We start from the raw sequence: 22,027 nt of genomic DNA on the forward strand, positions 1-22,027 counted from the left end.
GAACTGAAAATACCCTGAAATGAGAGGCGATCGGGGTCGTGTACGAGCTGCCGGTCGAGCTCTCGCGACTCGCAGCTACCGCCGCGATATAGACGCGAGGAAGGCTCTCTGAGATGGGTACAACCTACCCTCCGCCATCCCCTATCCATTCTACATCCCTTCCTCGACGGAATCCCCTACCCCCGAGGTTCAGTCCCACCACGATTTCGCGGGAAGCTGCGAACTGGACCACCACGCAACTAGCGTCCTCCCCACTACCGGTTCGGCTACCAGCCGGGTGCCCTGGTGAGACAGAGAAGCAGGATCGGAAGAGTGGGTGGCCTGGGTTGGAGGGCTCGAGGACACCATCCCCGAAGCCCACCCCACAGATCAATATTCTGCCCACCACCGTGTACCGGAGAACTCTCTATTCCTCTCTCTCCTTCACCGTCTCCTGGATGCTGGATCCTTGCCTATCCCCCCTCTCTTTCTCTCTTTCTCACTCCGACCACCTCTCGCACAAACCCCCATAGTTCACCCACCCGTTACCGTGTAACTCTCAAGGTGTGCGTGCCTGTGCCGTGCATCCCCCTTCCGCTCCTCCCGCGAGGTGTATGGATTCATGCGTGGACTCGGAAGTACTTTTACATATGTACCATCGGAGTGTGTACGTTAAGTGCGCGGCCCCTCTATATATGCAGCATGTTGATTCCGTAGCGACGACGACGGAACGACGCGACGATCCAAGAAGGATGCTCCAAGCATGGGTCCAGGACCAGCGAGAGGAATTAGTGCACCGGTCCATCCGGGATCCTAAGACCGATGTCGGATCAACGGCATCGAGCCGTCTCTTCGAGTCCTGCCACCATCGGCTAAAGCGAACTCTCGGTATAAGTAGAACGTACCGGGGTGACACGGTTGATGAACCAATCGATCGATTTCGCACCTGTGTGCATTGAACATTAACGATGATAGCACTAACGGATTACCGATCGTCGACGATGCTCTACGGCCTCTGCCTGAGGGAGGCCTGTGTGCCACGTAAACGACGGTTGTATGGTCGATGCAACCATCGACTTCGTTATCACCGTTGCTCTTGGTCAGTATTTCGATTAGAACAAAGAAGAAAATACTGTAGCACCGGGCATATGCACGCTTCGGTACTTGTTGCACATGAATTCGCCAGGGATGAATGAAATTTGTTAATAACAGGCTGTGTTTTCTGGGCTTGTAGCCTGGGATTCTGGGAGAAATGATTGATCCGAGGGGACAGGGAGGCTGGACAGCTGGAAAATTTGCGGATGGTTTGTTTATATTATTCTATTGTTGCGAAGATGATCACCGACGACGTGAAGGCGTTTTTATCACGGTATTTAAAGGAGATCTTATGGGGTTCATCTTTATACATATTCGCTAACATCTTTTAATTAGCTGAGTTTCGACAAACGTATTGCAAATATATTGATTACTGAAAAAATATTTTTGATATGGTATGTAGAAAATTGTAATTATTGAATCATTTAAAGTCACTTATACAAGAGCCACTTATCCCTCATCCGTTCCTCATTTCACGATCTGAATCCGCCTCTCGGTGTCAAATTGATACAGTGGTAAAAGGTTGATAAAATAACAAGGTAAATAGTTATTTCTCAATATTTTCTTATTCAAATTGATGAGTTAACATTTACATCTTAGGTTTTTCGGCTATGTGTTCGCATTAAAAAAATAAAAGTCACACGAAGTTTCGGGGAAATTTACTTACAAATAACAGAACACTATAACTTATTTCGGGAAAATTGTGTCAAACTGTGGTCATTGCGTAATTAGAAATGCACAGATTCTGAAAAAGTGGCGATGACCCCTACACTTGTTTGTCAGGAAATGTCATGTAAATAAATCGGTAACACAGAGTGTATCGTAAATAAAATTTGTTATTACGATTGTTACGATTATTACATTGATAAATTTTATTCACTTTGATTTATTGAGAGACGCTGTTTGTGAATTTTGAATGAGATCGTGTTTTTGGTTCATTTATGTTTTTTGTATAATAATATAAATTACTGTCTAATCTTAATCAATATATATATAAGTGGCTGTGTGTAAAATGTTAAAATCTCTTGTTTTATTTTGTAACAAATATTTGAAACTTGGTACGTATATACATATAGAATTCTATGATAAACTTTCTACTTTATTAGTATTACGGTATTGTATTCTGTGATGTATAATGTATACACAATAACAATGTGTACACAATAAATAATATAAAATAAAACTGAAGTGTGTGAAACATTCAAAATTAAAATCAATTGTTCATATTAAAATCGTTAACGAAGGTATTCGTTCACTCACAAATTAATTGAATTATCATTTCATCAAACTTAAGATTCATGGATTAATAAATTTTAAGTAAAATGATCGATGTTGAAAGATAATTTTTGACATAATACTTCAAATAGTTTAGTTCAGATCGTGGTTTTATTAAACGTCATTAAACAATAAATTCACTGCGCAGATTGAAAAATTAAAATACTGCTATCTCTCAATATTTACGTACGGCGAGCATAAATGAATTATACTTATAATGCAAACGATGAGCTCAAATAGTGCTAAAATGAAAATTGCTGCACTCTATACCTATTAGCTCGTATCATAAATAATTCCCGTGCTATCAACAAACTAATCACTCGTCATACTCGAGCCATATGATAAATAACAACGAGTGATCGCAAATAATTGCGAATGTATAATTAATTGAGACTTCATTCTTCCTTATTCTATCAGCGAATAAAACTGATGTACTAAAATGGAAATTATTTTTCTTAGAAAAATTTATATTTTCCACAATGCATTTATCAAAATTTTCGAAAAATTTTGGTAGAAATTACTTGGAAAGGAAGTACTCTTGTCTACTTACAGATGACAATACAAAGATTGCTATTACTGGTCTTCGATAATTTAGTGCTCTTCTCTCTGATCGGTATTTCAGTTCCCATCTCGTCGGATTCCGTTTCCTGCTAAAGATGATGTCGGTTCTGTTCCATGTTAAAGACAATGTAAGTTCTGTTCCATGCTAAGAATGTAGGAAATATAGTGGTATCACTGAAATCCCAGGCGTGAGCACACTCTCATATACTCTCTGGTGGTACTGATAATATCAGTGCTCTCTGGTCACATTTTATTTGCACAAGTTGTTCGTGTTATTTCACACGTCATTATACTGTCTGATCAGCTTTATTCTCCTAACTTTATCTGAAAATCAAACGACCGTTTCCGATTGTAATTCGCACAGTGTTAAAAAAGTGAAACAAAAAATACGTAAGTATTTGTGGATCGAAATTGTACAGTGTATCGTCTATGCCTATACAATAGTGCATCGTATGTTACCGATGTACGCAAGCTTCATTGATAATTGTTTACGACATCTAAAGTCAATGATAATTTTATGCGGCCCTGTGTGCATGTATCCATTTTATGCGGCTACGTGTGCAGTGACTCTGTTACTTATTCTATCTTAATTCTTAAACGCTAAAATACGAGATGAATTTAAGGCTTGGGAATTAACTGCTCGACCCGAGACATTTTTGAAGGCTATGCCTCTATGTACCGTATGAACTGCGCGTACTGAATTAGGGTGACTCTCGTATCGATAAAAATTTTATCGGTAAAAATTTTTATTAACTTCCCGATTTTATAGGGAAGTTATTGTAATGACCCCGAAAATCGAAAATCGATTTTTTAGCAGATCTTCACGTTTCATGGTCATTGCAGTCATTTTAGACTATTTTCAGCAAAATGTTCGCGCGCGCGCGCGCGCGCGTGTGTGTGTGTGTGTGTGTGTGCGCGCGCGCGCGCGTATGGCCGTTTCTATGTGATCAAAGTTAACGTTTTCAGAAAAAGTAACAACGCGATCAGGATGATGAATGATGCAATCGATGTGCCCCGCTGTAACTTAGAGCTGATTAGATTTTGGTCCATTTTGGTCAAGTAGTTTTTTAGTTTTTTTAGTTTTTTCGAAAGAAGTTCATTCAACAATGCAATTTATACGAGAGAACGGAAAGTTTCCACCGAAGAAACAAACGTAATTATATAAAAAAAATTTTTTTCGATTTTTTTAAAATTAAAAAAAAATTTTTTTTTTAATTTTTTTTGTACCTTACGATGATGTTTCCGCTTTCAATAATCGAAAATTATCCCAATGCAAGAGTGAGTTAATCATCTCTACTCCCGAGAATACACTTTCAAAGAATATCGATGAAAGTACAAAAAAAAATTTATATTACAATCTTTAAAAAAACAATCAGTTAAAAACGAATTATTAACTGAGATTAAATTGAAAATTAATATAAACTATATGATAATTATTAATAACATTGATGTTGAAAACCGATTGGTTATTGGAGCACACACACATGCGGAATATTAAAATTTATTACTTTTCAAGAAAATACTAAAATTCCGTCTATATTGTGGTTAGATTTTCAATTGGCCAGAGTAGGAGTGAAAGTAAGAACTCGTTATCGTGATTATATGAAAAATGCACAAATATTGATCAAAATTTTACACCAATAATAAAAATATCGAATCAAGTAAATATGTAGAGTGAGGAAAAATATCAAATCACACGTAGTCAATTTCCAGTGGTTCCTGCTGAAGCGATTACGATTCATAAAATTCAGGGACAAACATACGAGAAAAGTATGTTTGAATTTTAAAACATCAGAAAAACGAACTTTACAAATGTTGTATGTAGCACTGAGCAGAGTTTCAAAATTGAGCAGTTTATATATTTTGGGATAATTTAAATTAACAGTATCGAACAAATCCAAGATCAATACTGCAAACCCGGATAATGAGAAGTTGTATCGTTTGCGAAAAACGAATTAAGACAATTTATTTTGCAACATTAGTATGCTATAACAAGGAACCAAGCGAGCAACGAGCATACGATGTTAGTTTAATGCGACGCCATATAGCAAACATTTTGATAAGTAGAAAACTATTAAATTTCCCTGAAAACGTATAATCTTCTTAAAACGTACACTTAATAATGATAATAATATACTGCAAATAACGAATCGGGAAGTTCTTTGTGTGGATCGTGGAGAGTCACACACTAAATAAAAAAAAACATTAATAGCTATAGGTACTACTAGCCATGCGTATCACTAACCCTTTCGCAAGAGCAGTCCTATCCGCGAGCTCGCGAAGCGAGCGAGCAAAAACAACCCTAATTGCGAGCGAGCGAAGCGAGCGAGCAACAATAACCCTCTAGTTTAAATAAAAATTTCGAATAAAGTGGGTTTATAACCCACTTGGAAAAAAAACAAAAAACCACTCTATTCGAAATTTTTATTTAAATAAAATTTTTGCTCAACTCTGCCCATGAGGTACTGTTGTCAATGCGTTTTTTTTGTGAGTGGTATTTCCTATAAGCCTAAGATTGAAATAAATATCTGGCAATTCTATTTGGCAAACGGGGCGTGATGTGGGAGAGAATGAATTTTGGGTTTTCATTGGAGATCCCTATTTCATGTATAAATATACGTGGTACGTGAACCGTGTAGTAGGAATTTAAGGATCTGTAAATACGGATCCGTTCGACACGTTCGAGTCCGACTACTGATGTTTTATTGTTATTTTCGATCGAATTCTTTTTCGATCCATGTATACACGGATCCGTATTCAACTACACGGTTCACGTACCACGTGTACACATGCATTTTAGTACACGTTCAAAACCGCGATCTCTAGTTTTCATCGGGTATGATAGCTTTGGCAAATATGTAAGAATACATGCATAAACCCAGAATGCACATGGAGAATTGTTTCCAAAGATATCACACCATGGTGAATTACAAAATTTTAAATTTACGTTTTATTTACAAGAGAAAAATGCATATTTATAGAATGAATAAAATCAAATAAATTCACAAGCACATGTAATATTTTCCACTCAAAATAAACCTCCTTTTTTCTCAGACGCTCCACTACGAAAATGTGCCCGAGTTGCTAGTATTTAGTCATAAGATAGAGAATCGAGAACGAAAAAAAATATTTTAAGTTTACGATCGATTAAAAATTGTATGTATTCTTTTCCTTCCATTTGAACTTTGTACTCCACTGACTGATAAAGTAATCGAATATCAAAAAATATATATCTTGCATAAACATAATATTATTCATAACAACATAATTTATATCATACAATGATATAAATACACATTTGTTCTTTTTAAAGCGTTTTTCTACTTATTGTTACTTCATCTTACTTCAATATAAATTTTCGATTTGCTATTAATAATATACGTTAATTATTACTTAACCATTTATAATTGTTACAATTGTTTACAATATACGTAGGGAAATGTTACCACCAACATACGTTGAAGGGTTTCACGATTTGGAGGCTGTGAAAGCAATGGAATATCGGCCACTCGGCAAAACCGGATTATTAGTCAGTAAATTGTCACTTGGTGGTGGACCCTTTGGTTGCCATTATGGGTTAGTATCAATAAATCAGTACCAATTAAATATGCAGGAATGTCCGGAGTGAATTAAACAATCTCTCAAATCATACGGACCTGCTTGGATGATGCGAAACAACGACGTAGAACTATTCTGTATACCTTGGATCCGAAGTCGGTGAACTGTATAAGTATTTTTATAATTTTATTTCACTTAAATTTTAAAAAATGACTATTTAACCTAAACTTAAAGAACAAATAATAAATTATCTTTTCAAGATCTTTTCGTGTTATTCGATATTTGAAAGTATAATATATCAATCGTGATAAATACACTGCGGTACTCGGAATAAAAACTTTTGAATTATAGCAATTAAACGATTTGTATTTTAATTTATCAATAGTACGTACAATGAGGAAGAAGCTATTGAGGTGATACGTCAAGGAATAAAGCGGGGCATTAATTATATCGATACTGGACCGTGGTATGGAGGAGGTCGTTCCGAAACCCTAATTGGAAAAGTAATGAACAATTTTTCAAGAGAAAATCATTTGACGCTCATTCCTATTTGGAGACTTTCATGCTTTAAAAATCCACGGTAAAAGTGTGCAATTATTATATGTCTCTTATCAATGAAATGATAACATGTTGCTTGCGGTATCGTAAGTAAACTAAAGCAAAACAAAAATGTATTTTGATAATATTATCATGAAAGTTTCAGCGTTATCATGCGATAGAAGAACTATCTCAAATATTGGTATAATCAAGAGACTGAAAGCACATTTATATTTTATATGTATTATACAATCAATTTTAAGGAAATTAATTTATTCATTGTCCAGAAATCATGACAGCCAATTTGTAAAATATAATTTTTTAAAAATGTCATTTCGCCATATTTATGGATGAAATCGATGTCCGAACACTCCAAATAGGAATCCCTTCAACAAGATGCGGTGACAAATTGTTGTTAATATTAAATTTTTCTTTGCCAATGATAGGCTTTAAAAGGTATTCCAAGACAGGCATATTACATTGCGACGAAAGTAGGAAGGTACGAATTAAATTACGAAGATATGTTTGATTTCTCGCAGGAGAAAACTAGGAAAAGCATCAAGAACAGTTTAAACCGTTTAGATTTAGATTACGTCGATGTTATTCAGGTAAGCAGGAATTTCATCGTTTCCGCATTGAATATTTCTAAACATTTCTAATTTTACAGGTTCACGATATTGAATTCGCTCCAGGTTTAGATATAGTAATTACGCAAACCCTACCGGAACTATCGCGTCAAGTTGCAGATGGCAATGCGAAATTTATCGGTATCACCGGATATCCTGTGTCCATTTTGAAAGAGTGCATCGAAAAGAGTAATATTAATATATCTTGTATATTAAGCTACACAAGGCTTACGCTAATAGACGATACGTTAATGGAATATATTCCGTTTTTCAAGGTACCATATTCTATCTACATTTTCCATTAATATTTTCTTCGGTTCGTATCATTAAAGTACAAAATAGGTCAATTATTTCTATTAGTTTCTATAGATAAACTTTCTTGTAATATTCTAGGCAAACAATATTGGCATAATTAACGCATCGACGCCATGTATGGGACTTTTAACTAATAATGGTCCTCCAGATTGGCATCCTAGCTCAGAGCAAGCGAAAAAACTTTGTGCAGACGCAGGAAAATATTGTAAGGTAAATCAATTGGAATTAACGAGAACGATAAATATATTATACGAAAAATGTCGAATAAATCTGATAAAATGTTAAATTTTCAGGACCATGATGTAGAATTTGCAAAACTAGCCATATGGTATGGTCTGCAATATACGGATGTATCCATGTGTCTCGTTGGAATACAAACTTTAGAACACTTAAAAATAAACTTTGACGTTCTATTAAACGGCATTACGGAAAAAGAAAAAATTTTGCTAGCGGAAATTCAAGAAAAGTAAGCTGTTTCGTGTAAAAATAATAAAACTAAAAAAGAATACTCATAAAATAATATGTATTTTAGGTACTTATCTAAAATATCAGAGAAGCACTGGGAGGATAAAGAAGTGCGAATGTATTGGGAACATATGAAAAAGTGAGAAAAATATATTTATATAAATGCTTTGTACAGATACACCATACTGGAATCATCACTAATCTTATATATGTAATAATAAGTGTGACTTTCCAAGAATTCTTAGGAAATGCACAGTCAGACTTGTGGATGTCATATAAACTATATTAGTCGTATAAACTATATAACTATAATGCTTATTTATTGAGCATTGCTTTATTGTAAACAGGTGGCACATATTCGTCTTCACCAGGTTTAATCTGATATGTTAATTCATATGTTAAAATAGTTACAAAACTACCCAAAATAGGTTTGTGGTACATCAATTCCAATTCAAAACCCCTCTTAAGGCACAACTTCCTTCCATGTTCTGTATACTCTGAGGCAACAATGTTAGCACAACCGTACCCTTGCTCTATCGCGAACAAAAGAGCAACATTAATAAGGCACGAGGCTATTCCTTTCTTCCTGTATAGATGGTGCACATGTAATCTTTTAATCCATGCACCTTTGTCTGATGTGTGACTTTTGCACAAGGCAACCGTACCTACGATCTGTTTAACTCGAGATGAAATATCAATGTTCGAGTTACGGAATTGTTGCTCTGTCATAATGGTATATTGTACATTTTCTGGGCTTTCTGTCATTAGGTACGGGTTGAATGCCTCGGCAACCCAAAAACAGGAAAAGGCATTGGACATGTAAATCCTGTTGCAATAAATGAAGAAGTATTTATAATCGTCATTATAGTGAATCGATTTATGCTCACATTGCTAAATCATAGATTTACTTTCATAGTCTTTTACCTGGGTATATTAGAAAGTTCTTCATTGACTTCCATAGCTTTTGTAGTAAAACCTATGTAAGTTCCAACGTACACAAAGAAAACAACGAGAGGTACAACTAACAAACAAACGGTCAGAGGTAATCCAAAGAAAATGAACATAATAGCAGCAAATAATATCATCATTTGGAATGTTAATTCTTTGAAAACAATTCCAAAGAATGTTAAATTTAACGATGACATCACGCCGGCTTTTATTATTTCTTTGCAACTTATTTCGTCTCCCGGCCTGTAGCTTCGTGTTACTATAATGTGACTCATTTCTGAAGACATTTTTCAAGATTTTATAACCTTGTGAGTAATTAATCAATCATAAATTGAACGCAGACAAGCTCGCATACTGTCCGACTATACATATTCAACAGTTTAGTTTCAATATTCTTGTCATCTGTAATTTATACAAATAATATTTACTTGCGAGAATTTTTCTTTATACATACATATAAGAACGGATTTAAACAATACCTCTCTTCTTAGAAATACACACCACAAAAGGGTTTTTTTTCAATCTACGATCACAACTACGATCACAGTTACGAAACTGAATTCATTTCATGTATGTCAAATTATATCAACAATTAGAAGGTATCCCCTCTGTTGGAACTTTGGAACTGTAGAAGCGTAGGGCATAGACTTGTCTATGGTTGGAGTTGGAAGTGATTGGAAGTTGGAAAACGTGTGGTGATACCATAGCCATAGATGAAGGATAGGAATTGATAGGAATAGACCAGTCACCTTATGGGATATCGTGTCGCACGAGCTGCACAATCGCACGAAATACCGATATCGCGAAAAATCGATGGCAAAGACACCGACCACCTAAATATGTATATAGACCACCCATCCACCCTCCACTCTGGTGGAGACGTGGAGAGTGTGATTTTTATTGAAAACTAAAACAATTTTATTTTTGAAACTGATTCGAACGGAGATAATTGGAGATAATTCGAATACGCTCTATTGAATGGTGGTAGTTGCAATTTCCGGTACTAACCGGAAATAGGATTTCCAGACCGGAAGTCGTTTTTTAAAAATGGGGTCTGGAATTTGTTATTGCATATTCAGATTGTGTACGCAAAAAAAGTAAGAGTTTTATCTCAGACGTTTTCCTCGAAAATGCGTGTTTCAATCACAAAACACAGAGATGAGCTTTTTCAACCGCAATGCTTCGTGCGACATTACTGGACATTACCATATTGCTAAAAGCAACATTACAAATTACAACCACAACAACCACCGACGAGATACTATTGAAGGAGAATGTATTTAAGACTTGATTAGTGTAAAACCAAATGTATGGAAAGATTTTCAATAATGAATTTGTAAATATATGCATATTACTTATGCCTGGATATTTTACACCTGTTCCCTTCCATAACATACTGTAACAAATTAAATATATAATCCTGTAATAAAATAAACTATTCATGCTGATTCAGTTGATTTAATTAATTTGATTTTTATAATAAATGAAATGAAATTCATATAGCAAATCTTGAACTTTTTAAATATATCCAAGATCAGCTGGTAAAGTTAACCTAATACCGTAATATGTAATTTGTAATGAAACGTGTACGAATGAAAGACAATGCGATATTGTGAATGAAATTACATTTTCAATACATTCAACGTCATAATTGATTGACCATCATGAGCTACAGGCAGCTTACTCAGATTCGAAGCCATAAATTTACTTCAAAATTAAAAAATTCAATCACTGATCTCTCACAAAAAATACAAAATTTTGAAACACCAGAAAGACTAAAAGGGACATTTCTTGAGCGATGGGGTAAGTAAATTATAAATAAATTATATAAAAACAAAATGTTACAAACATTTCGTTTCATTAAAGTGTACTTTTAGGACGATATTGGAAAAATGTTTACATAGATTATAAAGAAGTAGCAGATAATGTTGTTACAGAATGTAAAACACGACCGTTAAAAGCTACAACATATGCCACTCGTATGTATTATTTATAATCGATGAGATATGAAATTAAAAATATTATTATTGCTATTTAATAATGTTTTCTATTAGTTATAGCATCCTGTGTGTATTTAAATAAACATAACTCGGATGAATCTACCTTTCAAGAACAATTATTACAAAATACTATGAAATTAATGCAAGTTGGAGAAGCAATACGAAATCCAGTATCTGAAAATCATGTTAAATGGTTAGGACAATGCTACAACGAAGGAATTCTACGACGATTCAACTTTGGTATTTTTTCAATAATGTGGGTGGACAATTATGACGAAGCATGTTCCTTGTATAAAACACACTGTTCTTATTTAAAACCACAGTATATAACGTTTTACCAAAGAGTAGTGGATATAGGATGCTTAAACAAATGGTGGATCTTGGAGAATAAGATGAAAGATTATGATATAAATGAAGTAGAATTTAGCAATGTAATATATGAACAACTAACTTAAATTAATGTGAAAATAAACTGTAATAACTGTGTGAATCCTTAATGTAGAAATACCAAAATCTCTAATTTATAAAAAAGGGGGCTGATACAACTTAATAGAGCAATATTCTTTTAATAGAATGCAATTTATTTATACTATATATAACGATAAGTATACAGTATAACATTGTATTGATTATACAATTTCATAAAATATATGATTTTATTATATATTTTGTATATTAGCAATCATAAAGATTATTTTTCAAATTATTAATATTGGGAATACAAATTAAATGAATTAATATCAACTTGGGATTTTATATTATAAATAAATATTACAACGTTTTAAAACATACCCATTTTATTAAAAACATTTGTAGATGCTGAAAACAAGTATCTAAAAATATAAATTCTCATAATATATATATATAGTTTCACATAACATTATACAGTTTCTAACACTACGAAGATTAATGAGTAAATATGTATATATGTATATGTGTGAATCCATAGGAACATGTTCTGAATAAATAAATGTGCATGTTCATGTTGAAGTGTAATACGGTAAAAAGTCATGTTGAGTTTCCAAAAAGAAATTTGTACATTTCTATGAGTATAACATTTTAAAAGATTTTGGTTGTAAACTTTGGTAGAAAAATAATTTCATTCTATTTGTACATAGGAGACTTAATATCAGTTCTTATTTTGGCTAGGCTCATCAAATGTGATCACGTTTCTAAAAGTAAAAGATCAACATTAAATTACGATTATTACCAACGGTAAAAAGCAATGTTAATATTTTTAACGATCATACCTCGGCCATAGACAATTGCGGTTCGACATGGAATGTAAACCATCATCCTGTTTGGATAGGCAGAATGTCCTTCTGGCATCGTAAAATGTTTTACACTTGTATCGACACGATCTTCTCCGCCAAACTCTTTATTATCGCTGCTTAAAAGAATTTTATAAGTTCCTGGATTCTTTACACCAATAGCATAATCAGGAAATGATTTCTCTGGATGGAAATTGAAAACAAATATAAGATCAGCACGATCGAAAACGATTACTTTGTCGTCTTCGTGCTTCCAGCTTACATACGCCTGTAAAAATTAACAGTTTTTATTAGAAGTACTATGAAGGGGGTAGACTCTTGTTTCCAGGATTGCAAGGGTGCGAGATGGGCCTTCTCATTTCTCGATAATGCAAAGGTTATTCAGTAATCAAAAGGGCTAGATAAAAGATCAATCTAGGCCGCAATAGCCCCCAAATTTCCTATTTTTACGTTTACCAAGCATAATTTACATTATTTGGAAGCATAAAGCTGCGCATGTAGCTATTTTCATAAAGCATAAAAATAGGTCTTTTGAGGGCTATTGCGGCCTAGATTGATCTTTTATGTGGCGGTTTTTACAACTGAAAAACACCATCTTTGTATTATCGAGAAATGAGAAGGCGCGTCCCGTACCCTTGCAATCCTGGAAACGAGTCTACTCCTTTAAACATTTAAAAGATATAAATATTAGAGGTGTGCGAGAACCGGAAAATGTCGGATCCCGAAAATTCTCAGAAATCCCAATATATTCGAGACTCCGAAATTTTGGAGTACCCAACTTATCTCGACGCGTCCCTACCATCGCATTCTCGCACCCCTCTGATACATATATTTTTCAGTCAAAATATGTATTTAGACTTTACAGGATGAGCATGTAACCATCCATATTTTGCTTCAAGAGTATTTACGGCACGATCCCAGTTATTCATAAATTTATATTTTAACAAATCCTCGTCTACCAAATTCCATTGTCGTCTAGCATAATGATAACTATCTCCGTTACCAGCTCGAGGGAAATCCAACCATTCAGGATGACCAAATTCATTACCTAATAGTTTATAATCCTTCAAATTAACCATAAAAATAATAAATATTTTAAGCTGCATAATTTGATTTTGAAAACAAACCTATGAAATTCAAGTAAGCTTCTCCTCCTAGTGCATGTGTAATCAATGTAATAAGATTATGAAGAGCAATTCCGCGATTAATGATTCCACTAGGTGGACTTATTGTACTCATATGCGTGTACATTTCCTTATCCATGAGCCAAAATGCAATTGTCTTGTCACCCACAAGAGCTTGATCGTGAGATTCCGAATAAGCTACAGTTTTCTCCATCCATCTTCGGTTGGTTAATGTCCAGACAATTTCGCCAATCTTCCAATCTTCATCTTTCACTTCTTTCAAAAGTTTAATCCATTTATCTGGGATAGCCATAGCTAATCGATAGTCAAATCCTAAGCCACCTTCGTCAACTGGTCTTTAATATTAACGAAAGATAATTATTATACTGTTAAAACTAAAATATTTTAATGTGAAACAGGATCTTGAAACGAACAAATGTTTCTACAAACACTTGTAAAAATCAATACCTGCAGACTCCAGGCATTCCACTGACATCTTCCGCTATTGTAGTGATTTCTGGATACAAATGATGCAGCATATAATTTGCAAGCATTAAATAGACTAAACCTTCAACATCAACATTAAGGCCGAAGTATTCATCGTAATGACCACTGAAACCTTGTCCAAATCCTCTTGAATGATACAGCATTGACGTAACACCATCGAATCTACACGAATATCATATATTATAATTCGTATAATTGATAGATTATGATGAAACAAATTTTTCAAAGATCATTACCTAAATCCATCAAAACCATACTCCTCGATGTACCATCGTAAATTCGAAAGTAAAAATCGGAGTACTTCGTACTCTCCGTAATTAAACAGTCTACTATCCCAAAGTGGATGTTGTCCACGATGACCAGTATGGAAGAAACAATTATCAGTACCATCGAACATATTTAATCCATCCAATGTATTTTTGGATGCATGAGAATGCACCATATCCAATAAAACGTATAAACCATGTTGATGTGCTGTATCTATTAATTCTTTTAATTCTTCTGGAGTACCATAGCGAGATGAAGCAGCATAGAAAGAGGTCACCTTGATAAAATTGATGAAATCTTATATAAATATACATGATATACATGATAAATGAAAATATACTAATGAATATAATATAATAATAATAATGAATAATGAATGAAATATACATGAAATATTATTAAAATCCTTTTAGATAGAACAGTCATTGTTAGAATACGAATTTAATGCAATTTTTTCATAATTTCTTTTTTACGTTAGGTAGTAAATTAATTGTTCTAACTCCTTTAAAAAAATCCAAACGATATGGTCCAATATTAAGAAAAGTTATAAAAGTTCGAATATTATTCCGAGCGACTATAAGTAATAACTAGACAGCAGATCTTTATGCAAAATAAAAACTGTCTACATGAATTACAACAAATTGGAGTGAAATAGAAATTAATTTTTTCCTTAATATGTTTTTAATCAGTTGAGAATAATATAACAGTATATTTAAATTCTTAACTAAACCTACCATCACTGGTTAAAATGACCGGTTCCAGATGTTCTATTTTACAATTATTGATATAATAAAAATAATTTCATAAGAAATGATTGTATAGATATCTTTAGTGGAGCACATATTACAATAAGAGCTGCTCAAAATCTGAATAAAATCAATTTTGTCATTTTTATGAGGGAGCATGTACCAGTTACTTTTAATGCTCAGTGGGTTTAGTGTTAAATGTTTCTACTATTTTAAATTACACTTACACATTTTTCTCATAAATGCATAAAATCCGCTGTCTAGTAACAGCTTACGATTACAAAGTGCGAAAGTGTTAAACTAATATTTAAAGAGACAAACCTGATAGCCAAAGCTGGCATAGTAAGCGTGCTCCATAATAGCCATTAATTGTATAGTATTATATCCTTGTTTCACGATACGAGGAATAATATTTTTAGCAAACTCCAAGTATGTACCGATCTTTTGTTCCTGAGTTCCAATGCCAACATGACATTCATAAATTCTAAGACTCTCAGGCTTCTTCGGTTTCGGGTGTTTAAACTTATAAACCTGTGTAAAAAGAATATTGTTTTAAGTAATTCGTAATCAATGCAAAACAACTTTTACAGACATAGATATAAATGTTGTGACATACATTTTCAGGTGATGGGTTCCACAAACGTTGTTTATATAACAAGCTGTCGGCTTTGTTTTGTGTAACATACGTAGCCCATGGACTTATCCGTTCCAATAATTCGTTATTATTGTCTCTTACAATTAGTTTCACTTCAGAATTATGCTTTATGGGACAACCGCCGTCGGCGAGAGGAGGTAAATGCAACTCCCATTTCCCGTAGTCTAATTTCTTAAATGAGTTACTTGTTCTACTCCAACCATCTAAAAATTAATTTGTAAATCATTAAAATAAATTGATTAAATAATGTTTTTCTAATCAATTGCTATTATACACATATTATTTCATTTGTTCATTTAGAATTTTTAATAGAGCATACGTTTACCTTGATCAAGAATTTGTAGACAGCGGATCTTTATGCAAAATAAAAATTCTCTAATTTGCTTTCCTAATATGTTTAATAGGTTTAAAATAATACAACAGTATATTTAAATTCTTTTAATGTTTTTACTGTTTTAAATTACACCTACATATACCCATTTTTGTCATACATGCATAAAATCTGCTGTCTACTAATTTGTTATTTATTTATACAGATTCAAGACAAACTTAAACGTTAAATATGAAAAATCAGATAACGAACATATTAGAGAATGTAATAAAATAATAATAATTTAACATTATTTTGTCATGCTATAGCTGACTAAAGTAGAGATTGGAGATTCTCATCTATATGTAATGTGTAATTTGAAATTACTTACTAAAATCTCCTGTTAGAAATAATTCCTGTGCTCCAGGTGCCCATTCTCGTACAGTCACACTGTTATCTTCGTTTATATGGATCCCAAATTTACTATATCCTTTCGTAAATTTTTCTAAACTGCCGTCGCCAGATTCTACTCTCTCAATATAATCTTTAAATAATGCATATCTGACAAATAAAACGATAGATTGTAACACAAAATAGATCCAACGAACGGCTTACTTGATTACCATGCTTTCACGACCGATAACAATTAATTTCGGTTTGTAGTGTAACAAATGACAAATAATCGCAGAAAAAGAACGTTAAACAGTTCTAACTAATAATGACACAGAGGAATGTAAGTTGGCAAATGTAGTTTCATACAATATACAACTTTGTTAATTAAAGTATAAGATACCTTTTACGAAATTCATTTTCATAGGGCTTCAAGTACGGATCTCTTTCTAACATCGCCTTTAATTCCGGTACTTCGACTTGGGAAGGATCCATACTCGACCACTTTCCTCCCATCTTTACTTCTTTAACAAAATCTTCGCTTACAAATAGTAGAAATATTAAAAATGTCCAAACACGATGGAACACCAAACCCCGCTAAAATTTGAATGACACTCCAAGGTGAAGGTGACCTCCTTTCCGTGCCGCAGTTGGACTGTTGGACTTAGAAGAAGGCAAGAGTGGCTACCAAAAACGAAGAAAATCCAACGAAACATAATGAAACAATTTTTAAAGAGTGGAAGCATTATGATTGAAAATTGTCTCTAATATGGCGATTAATCCGGTTACATAAGTGGCGCTAGTTTCAAACGAAACTTTCAGCCATATTATGCATAACTTCTTGCCGCGCCAATAATTAGGGAAATTAAATATGATTACTAATCGTAGAAAAATGATGTAAGGAGCAATAGAATTTTCGTACGGGTGACAAATAAATAATAACAAAGTTACCCATATTGGTTTGTCTTATTTATATGTAGATAAATTACTGTATGTTTTGTACAGATTTTTATTCACATAATATCGAATATTCGTTTTCCATATCTTACATGAATAATATGTATACAGATTCTAATATAAAGTGGAAATTCGCATAATATTACGTATTCACTTTTTATAGCCTAAGGTTTGATGTACACATCTTATCATAGAGAAAACATCGCATTTCTTTTAACACAGAATTATGTGTTAAAATAAAATACATACATGTATATACTATGAAGCATTACGTGGGGCGGATTTGTAAAAAAATATTAACTCATAAGTGATATAATTATTAGCTTCTTATTTACAAATCTTAAGACACCATTTGACATTTGTAAAGTACAAGAGAATAAATAATTGTCTTTAAGCATAATCAATTACTAGACCTTTAGAAGGCTGGAAAGTACAGATAATGAATATTTTCAAACTTTGGTCCATTGTTTGTTTAACTAAATAATCATAATTCACTTAATAAAAAAAAAGAAATATAATTCGCTAAGTTATCAGATTCGACAGATATAAATAAATCACACAATTAATAAGACGTGTATTTTAAAGTTCTCGATGTTTGTTCTATCGTACTTAATAATACTAAGAGCAATAAATGGACATTTATATATATATATAAGACAAGTGTGTCCTCTCACATATTGTATAAAAGCGCTAAATTTCTTTTAGAAAATATCAATAGTGATAAAGAAAGTGAACAATTCAGAAGTCCCCAATCTGTGTCTATCTTCATCAAAGATTTTGACTTATCATTTCGTAATAAATGCAAGGCTTCGTTATATTTGCTGAAATAAATTAGCGCCTGGCTAAATATTTAGATTTTTGCCTTATTACTGGTACAATAAATTTGTTCTTTTTTTTTAGAAAGTTATTTTTTAGTGTAATTGATATTTCTGTGTAATTTGTTAGTATAATTTGTAGTATTATTTAATGAAGTACTATCCATGGACGCATCTGAAATATCTTCGCTACTACTACTACGAATGTCACCCTCCATCTGTAAAATTACATATACTTGTATAAAACTGAAAAAATTTTACAGTACATTTAATACGGATTTACTGTAATATGACGTACTTGACCAGCATAGAAAGCGTTGTATGCAATTTTAAGAATTAGATACGTCCAGATCATATGAAGGAATAATAATAAGATTAAAAGAGAATTGAAAATATAATACGCTGGAAACATTGGTACTATCTTAGGTGCTTCTATCGATGTGCTGTAAAATACAATGTAATTTTCAGGTCAAATGTAATCCGAATGACTCTTTACTATGCTGCTACGTGTTTTAAATTACATACCTATAAATTATCCAAAATGGATAGAAACCAATACGTGTAATAATCCACAAAACTGTGAAAATACCAAATATACAATCGCATAGTTTTTGGTAATTAGCATATTTCGTAATCTTCGCAGCCTAAAATACATATATGCACAGATTAATAACAGAAATTTTTACTTTCTGCTTATATATGTTTGCTCGTATGTATAATACTTACTTCTAGAAAAATATCTGCACAATCGTGCACCAATAATACTAGGGAACCAATCCTGGTCAAGTTCCCAACCCATGAAAAACACATTAACAAGATAGTAGCTATATGATGAATAAACATTTGCCAAAAATCTTTTCTTTTAATGTCAAAGAACTGGGAGAAACTTAATGACCAATAAAATGCCATGGATATCATATAGTACCACCATATGTCATTGGAAACTGGATGATATGGATAGTTATAGTAACATTGCTTTATATCCCACAACCATGGTTTATTCCATAAAATTATAACACCATAAATGAAGGAGTATATGTAATAAACACACCTCCAGCTGTAAGTAAAATATATTTCAGGTACAGTGAATATTTTATATAAAATTTCCAGTTGCGATAAACTTGAATAGTATAAGACTGACCTATTTTCACAGAACTTTGTAAGCGTAGATGGTTTGTCCTGAGCACGTCTCAACCGTAGCCACCTTTCTACTTGTCGTTCAGACCAATCTAGTTGTTTCGCCAGTGCCAGGATCTTAAAAGAAATTCATAACATCTAATTTCTCAACTACCCTGACTTAGATTACACAAATATGTTTCAACTACCTGCTATTAAAGACGTCATTTAAAATACAACATTACTATTTTAACTATACATTAAACCGATATTGACTTTCGCTTAAGGAGGTAGACTCTCATTTCCAGGATTGCAAGGGTGCGGGATGCGCCTTCTCATTTCTTGATAATGCAAAGATGAGGTTTTTCAATAGTCAAATTTCTTATTTCTACGTTTACAATTATTCGGAAGCGTAATTTGCATTATTCGGAAGCACAAAGCTGCGCATATAGCTATTTTAATAAAGCTGAAACAGCTACATGGTGCCGAATAATGCAAATTACACCTCGTACACATAAAAATAGGACTTTTGAGGGCAATCGCGGCCTACATTGATCCAGCGCTTTTGACTACTTACAAACCCCACCTTTGCATTATCTAGAAATGAGAAGGTACATCCTGTATCCTTGTAATCCTAGAAACGAGTCTACCCTCTTAAAATTTGATTAGTATAATCTATATATGCTTATACGCACGAATTCTTCAAAGCTACACCGAAGTATAATATACTTACTTGGGTATTATTCTTAATTTTCCGACTAACATAAGCTTTCTCTAAAATATCATTTGGCGTTGCTTTCTTCGTTCTTGTATTCTTTATACCAAGGGATTTCCCAAATGGTGAGAAACAATACCTGAGACAACAACCATTGTTTAATATAATTCAATCAACGCTATAACACTATATACATTAACAGTATAGCTGCGTATGCGTACTGAATTATACAATAAATGTATATATGTATATATAATATGATTACTATATATATATCATACTTGCGTAGTTATAATTCAATTGACAAACATGCTCAACAATTTCATTATACGAAGGGATTCGATAGAAAGAAAATTTTGCACGACGCGCAACACAACTGATTAAATAAATGTGGTATAACCTTAATCAAAAGGAAACTCTCTAAGACTCCATGTAACAAAGATTCATCTTTGGAAAATGTGTAAGACAGATAATAGAACGATTATTACCTTTCGAGGGCGTATCTGATCACCAGAAGGATGAGTGCCATGGGCAAAGGGTAAATTAAGTGTTGATAATCTGCATATTTGTTTTCTGGAGTCGGTTTGATATCGTCCCATGTTATGTTAGGCGGTAACCAAACATCCGTCGACCAAAAAGCCGACGGAACATTCTTTAATATATTCATTGTTTCTACGCCTGTAATTATTCGTTTACATTTAGTTAGAAGTTCGTCGATTGTTCAGCGAGGAGATCACGTTAAACAGAAATCAGATCGAACGAATACCCACTGAAACCGCGTTTAGAACACAAACTTCCAACTACCTTCTTGCTAGCACACGCCACCGGTCGAAGACTGCGCCCGTGCTTTTGGTGTAACGTCGCTCAACTTTTTTTCCCGTGGTAATTAGTAATTACATTCAATCCTAGCACGGAGTGACAGTGGAACCCACCGCGTTAATTGTTTTCCCTTCGGTTCTCGTTCAAATCTAACCATTGGTCGTGCATTCAATTGTACGCCAACGAGTATTTTGCTATATATGCATTGCTGCTGCACAATAACGTATACTTTAGTTATACAATCAGCACGTACAGTACAAACGTACGTTAGGCACGTTGTAATCACTCCAATGATAAATGTTTTGCAATGTAGTATCGATTGTATATGTATATTATATGTATACACATTTAAAATTGAAATTGTTTCATTATGTTTGAGAACACTGTTTTAACGATACTATATCTTTAATTTATTTGTATGCAACTATGAAATATGTGTGCACGAAACGATGACGAGTGAAATTATAAAAAGTATGGTAATAATTAAGGATCAACCTTGATTATAAAACATTCACTTGTATTTTATTTACTATCTAAAAACGATAAATTGATAAATTAATTACAAGAAACTAATAAGGACCAAATAGAAATTTCTTTCTGGCTTTATTGATTTTAATAAGCTGTTACTAATATAAATTCTGCCCACTACTTTAAATTGCATGCAATTTAAGTGCACTTATTCGCAGTTTTGTCATAATAAAATCTGCAGTCTGCTAATTAGTGATAATTGGGATGTGCTTATATTATTGTATATATATATATATATATATATATATATCTATAGATGTTGAGTTTTATTTTTTAAATTAAAAAATTATTATAATGCGCGGAGAATCGTAAAACATTAACAAATTGGAAGGAACTCTCAATTGGAAGGGAATCTCTTTACAATAATTTACATTTTCACAAAAATAAGGACACGTTCTTTAACACAACTATATATATACATATAATCATATGTGTAGTGATTAACTTC

The 22,027-nt window shown here is 33.2% G+C and overlaps 6 protein-coding genes across 11 annotated transcripts in view; 2 read left to right on the plus strand and 4 right to left on the minus strand.

Annotated features, from left to right (window-relative positions):
* The window catches only part of Nachralpha6 (nicotinic acetylcholine receptor alpha6), a 390,412-nt gene extending 390,253 nt beyond the window's left edge, over window positions 1-159 (minus strand). The window contains exon 1 of one of the 2 annotated variants that reach the window (XM_076420937.1): window positions 14-159. The gene's annotated coding sequence lies outside the window, so the exon portion shown is untranslated. The remainder of the gene's footprint in view (window positions 1-13) is intronic. The other variant, XM_076420941.1, reaches the window with a different exon arrangement.
* Window positions 160-3,092: 2,933 nt separating this feature from the next.
* LOC143207467 (uncharacterized) lies at window positions 3,093-9,762 on the plus strand. Of its 2 annotated transcripts, XM_076420964.1 has the most exons (9): window positions 3,093-3,300; window positions 3,877-4,063; window positions 6,346-6,486; window positions 6,854-6,971; window positions 7,452-7,613; window positions 7,673-7,906; window positions 8,025-8,156; window positions 8,240-8,412; window positions 8,479-9,762. In XM_076420964.1, exons 2-9 carry the CDS (start codon window positions 4,017-4,019, stop codon window positions 8,552-8,554), a joined length of 1,083 nt encoding a protein of 360 aa, XP_076277079.1. In that variant the 5' UTR covers window positions 3,093-3,300; window positions 3,877-4,016; the 3' UTR covers window positions 8,555-9,762. The 2 variants fall into 2 exon arrangements, with proteins under 2 accessions (XP_076277079.1, XP_076277080.1); XM_076420965.1 differs by lacking the exon at window positions 3,877-4,063 and having other exon boundaries at window positions 3,094-3,300.
* On the minus strand, window positions 8,544-9,646 carry LOC143207468 (N-acetyltransferase family 8 member 3). Of its 2 annotated transcripts, XM_076420967.1 has the most exons (3): window positions 9,336-9,646; window positions 9,077-9,237; window positions 8,544-8,944 (listed from the first exon to the last, which is right to left on the minus strand). In XM_076420967.1, exons 1-3 carry the CDS (start codon window positions 9,644-9,646, stop codon window positions 8,727-8,729), a joined length of 690 nt encoding a protein of 229 aa, XP_076277082.1. In that variant the 3' UTR covers window positions 8,544-8,726. The 2 variants fall into 2 exon arrangements, with proteins under 2 accessions (XP_076277082.1, XP_076277081.1); XM_076420966.1 differs by having other exon boundaries at window positions 8,544-9,237.
* Window positions 9,763-10,329: 567 nt separating the features above from the next.
* LOC143207469 (mitochondrial import inner membrane translocase subunit Tim29) lies at window positions 10,330-11,845 on the plus strand. The gene is made up of 3 exons (XM_076420969.1): window positions 10,330-11,162; window positions 11,237-11,338; window positions 11,414-11,845. Exons 1-3 carry the CDS (start codon window positions 11,024-11,026, stop codon window positions 11,812-11,814), a joined length of 642 nt encoding a protein of 213 aa, XP_076277084.1. The 5' UTR covers window positions 10,330-11,023; the 3' UTR covers window positions 11,815-11,845.
* Window positions 11,846-12,138: 293 nt separating this feature from the next.
* Agbe (1,4-alpha-glucan-branching enzyme) lies at window positions 12,139-17,365 on the minus strand. The gene is made up of 10 exons (XM_076420936.1): window positions 17,033-17,365; window positions 16,631-16,800; window positions 15,891-16,132; window positions 15,596-15,805; window positions 14,498-14,805; window positions 14,223-14,423; window positions 13,758-14,110; window positions 13,494-13,678; window positions 12,610-12,898; window positions 12,139-12,531 (listed from the first exon to the last, which is right to left on the minus strand). The coding sequence occupies exons 1-10, from the start codon at window positions 17,143-17,145 to the stop codon at window positions 12,524-12,526; spliced, it is 2,079 nt and encodes a 692-aa protein (XP_076277051.1). The 5' UTR covers window positions 17,146-17,365; the 3' UTR covers window positions 12,139-12,523.
* A 259-nt stretch (window positions 17,366-17,624) lies between these two features.
* Schlank (ceramide synthase schlank) lies at window positions 17,625-21,346 on the minus strand. Of its 3 annotated transcripts, none has more exons than XM_076420963.1 (8): window positions 20,999-21,346; window positions 20,721-20,910; window positions 20,251-20,371; window positions 19,543-19,655; window positions 19,128-19,458; window positions 18,927-19,045; window positions 18,700-18,844; window positions 17,625-18,619 (listed from the first exon to the last, which is right to left on the minus strand). In XM_076420963.1, exons 2-8 carry the CDS (start codon window positions 20,897-20,899, stop codon window positions 18,491-18,493), a joined length of 1,137 nt encoding a protein of 378 aa, XP_076277078.1. In that variant the 5' UTR covers window positions 20,900-20,910; window positions 20,999-21,346; the 3' UTR covers window positions 17,625-18,490. The 3 variants fall into 3 exon arrangements, with proteins under 3 accessions (XP_076277078.1, XP_076277077.1, XP_076277076.1); XM_076420962.1 differs by having other exon boundaries at window positions 21,037-21,345; XM_076420961.1 differs by having other exon boundaries at window positions 21,003-21,344.
* Window positions 21,347-22,027: the final 681 nt, after the last annotated feature.

Source organism: Lasioglossum baleicum, chromosome 3 (assembly GCF_051020765.1).
Source record: "Lasioglossum baleicum chromosome 3, iyLasBale1, whole genome shotgun sequence".
In the NCBI taxonomy this organism is placed as follows: domain Eukaryota; kingdom Metazoa; phylum Arthropoda; class Insecta; order Hymenoptera; family Halictidae; genus Lasioglossum; species Lasioglossum baleicum.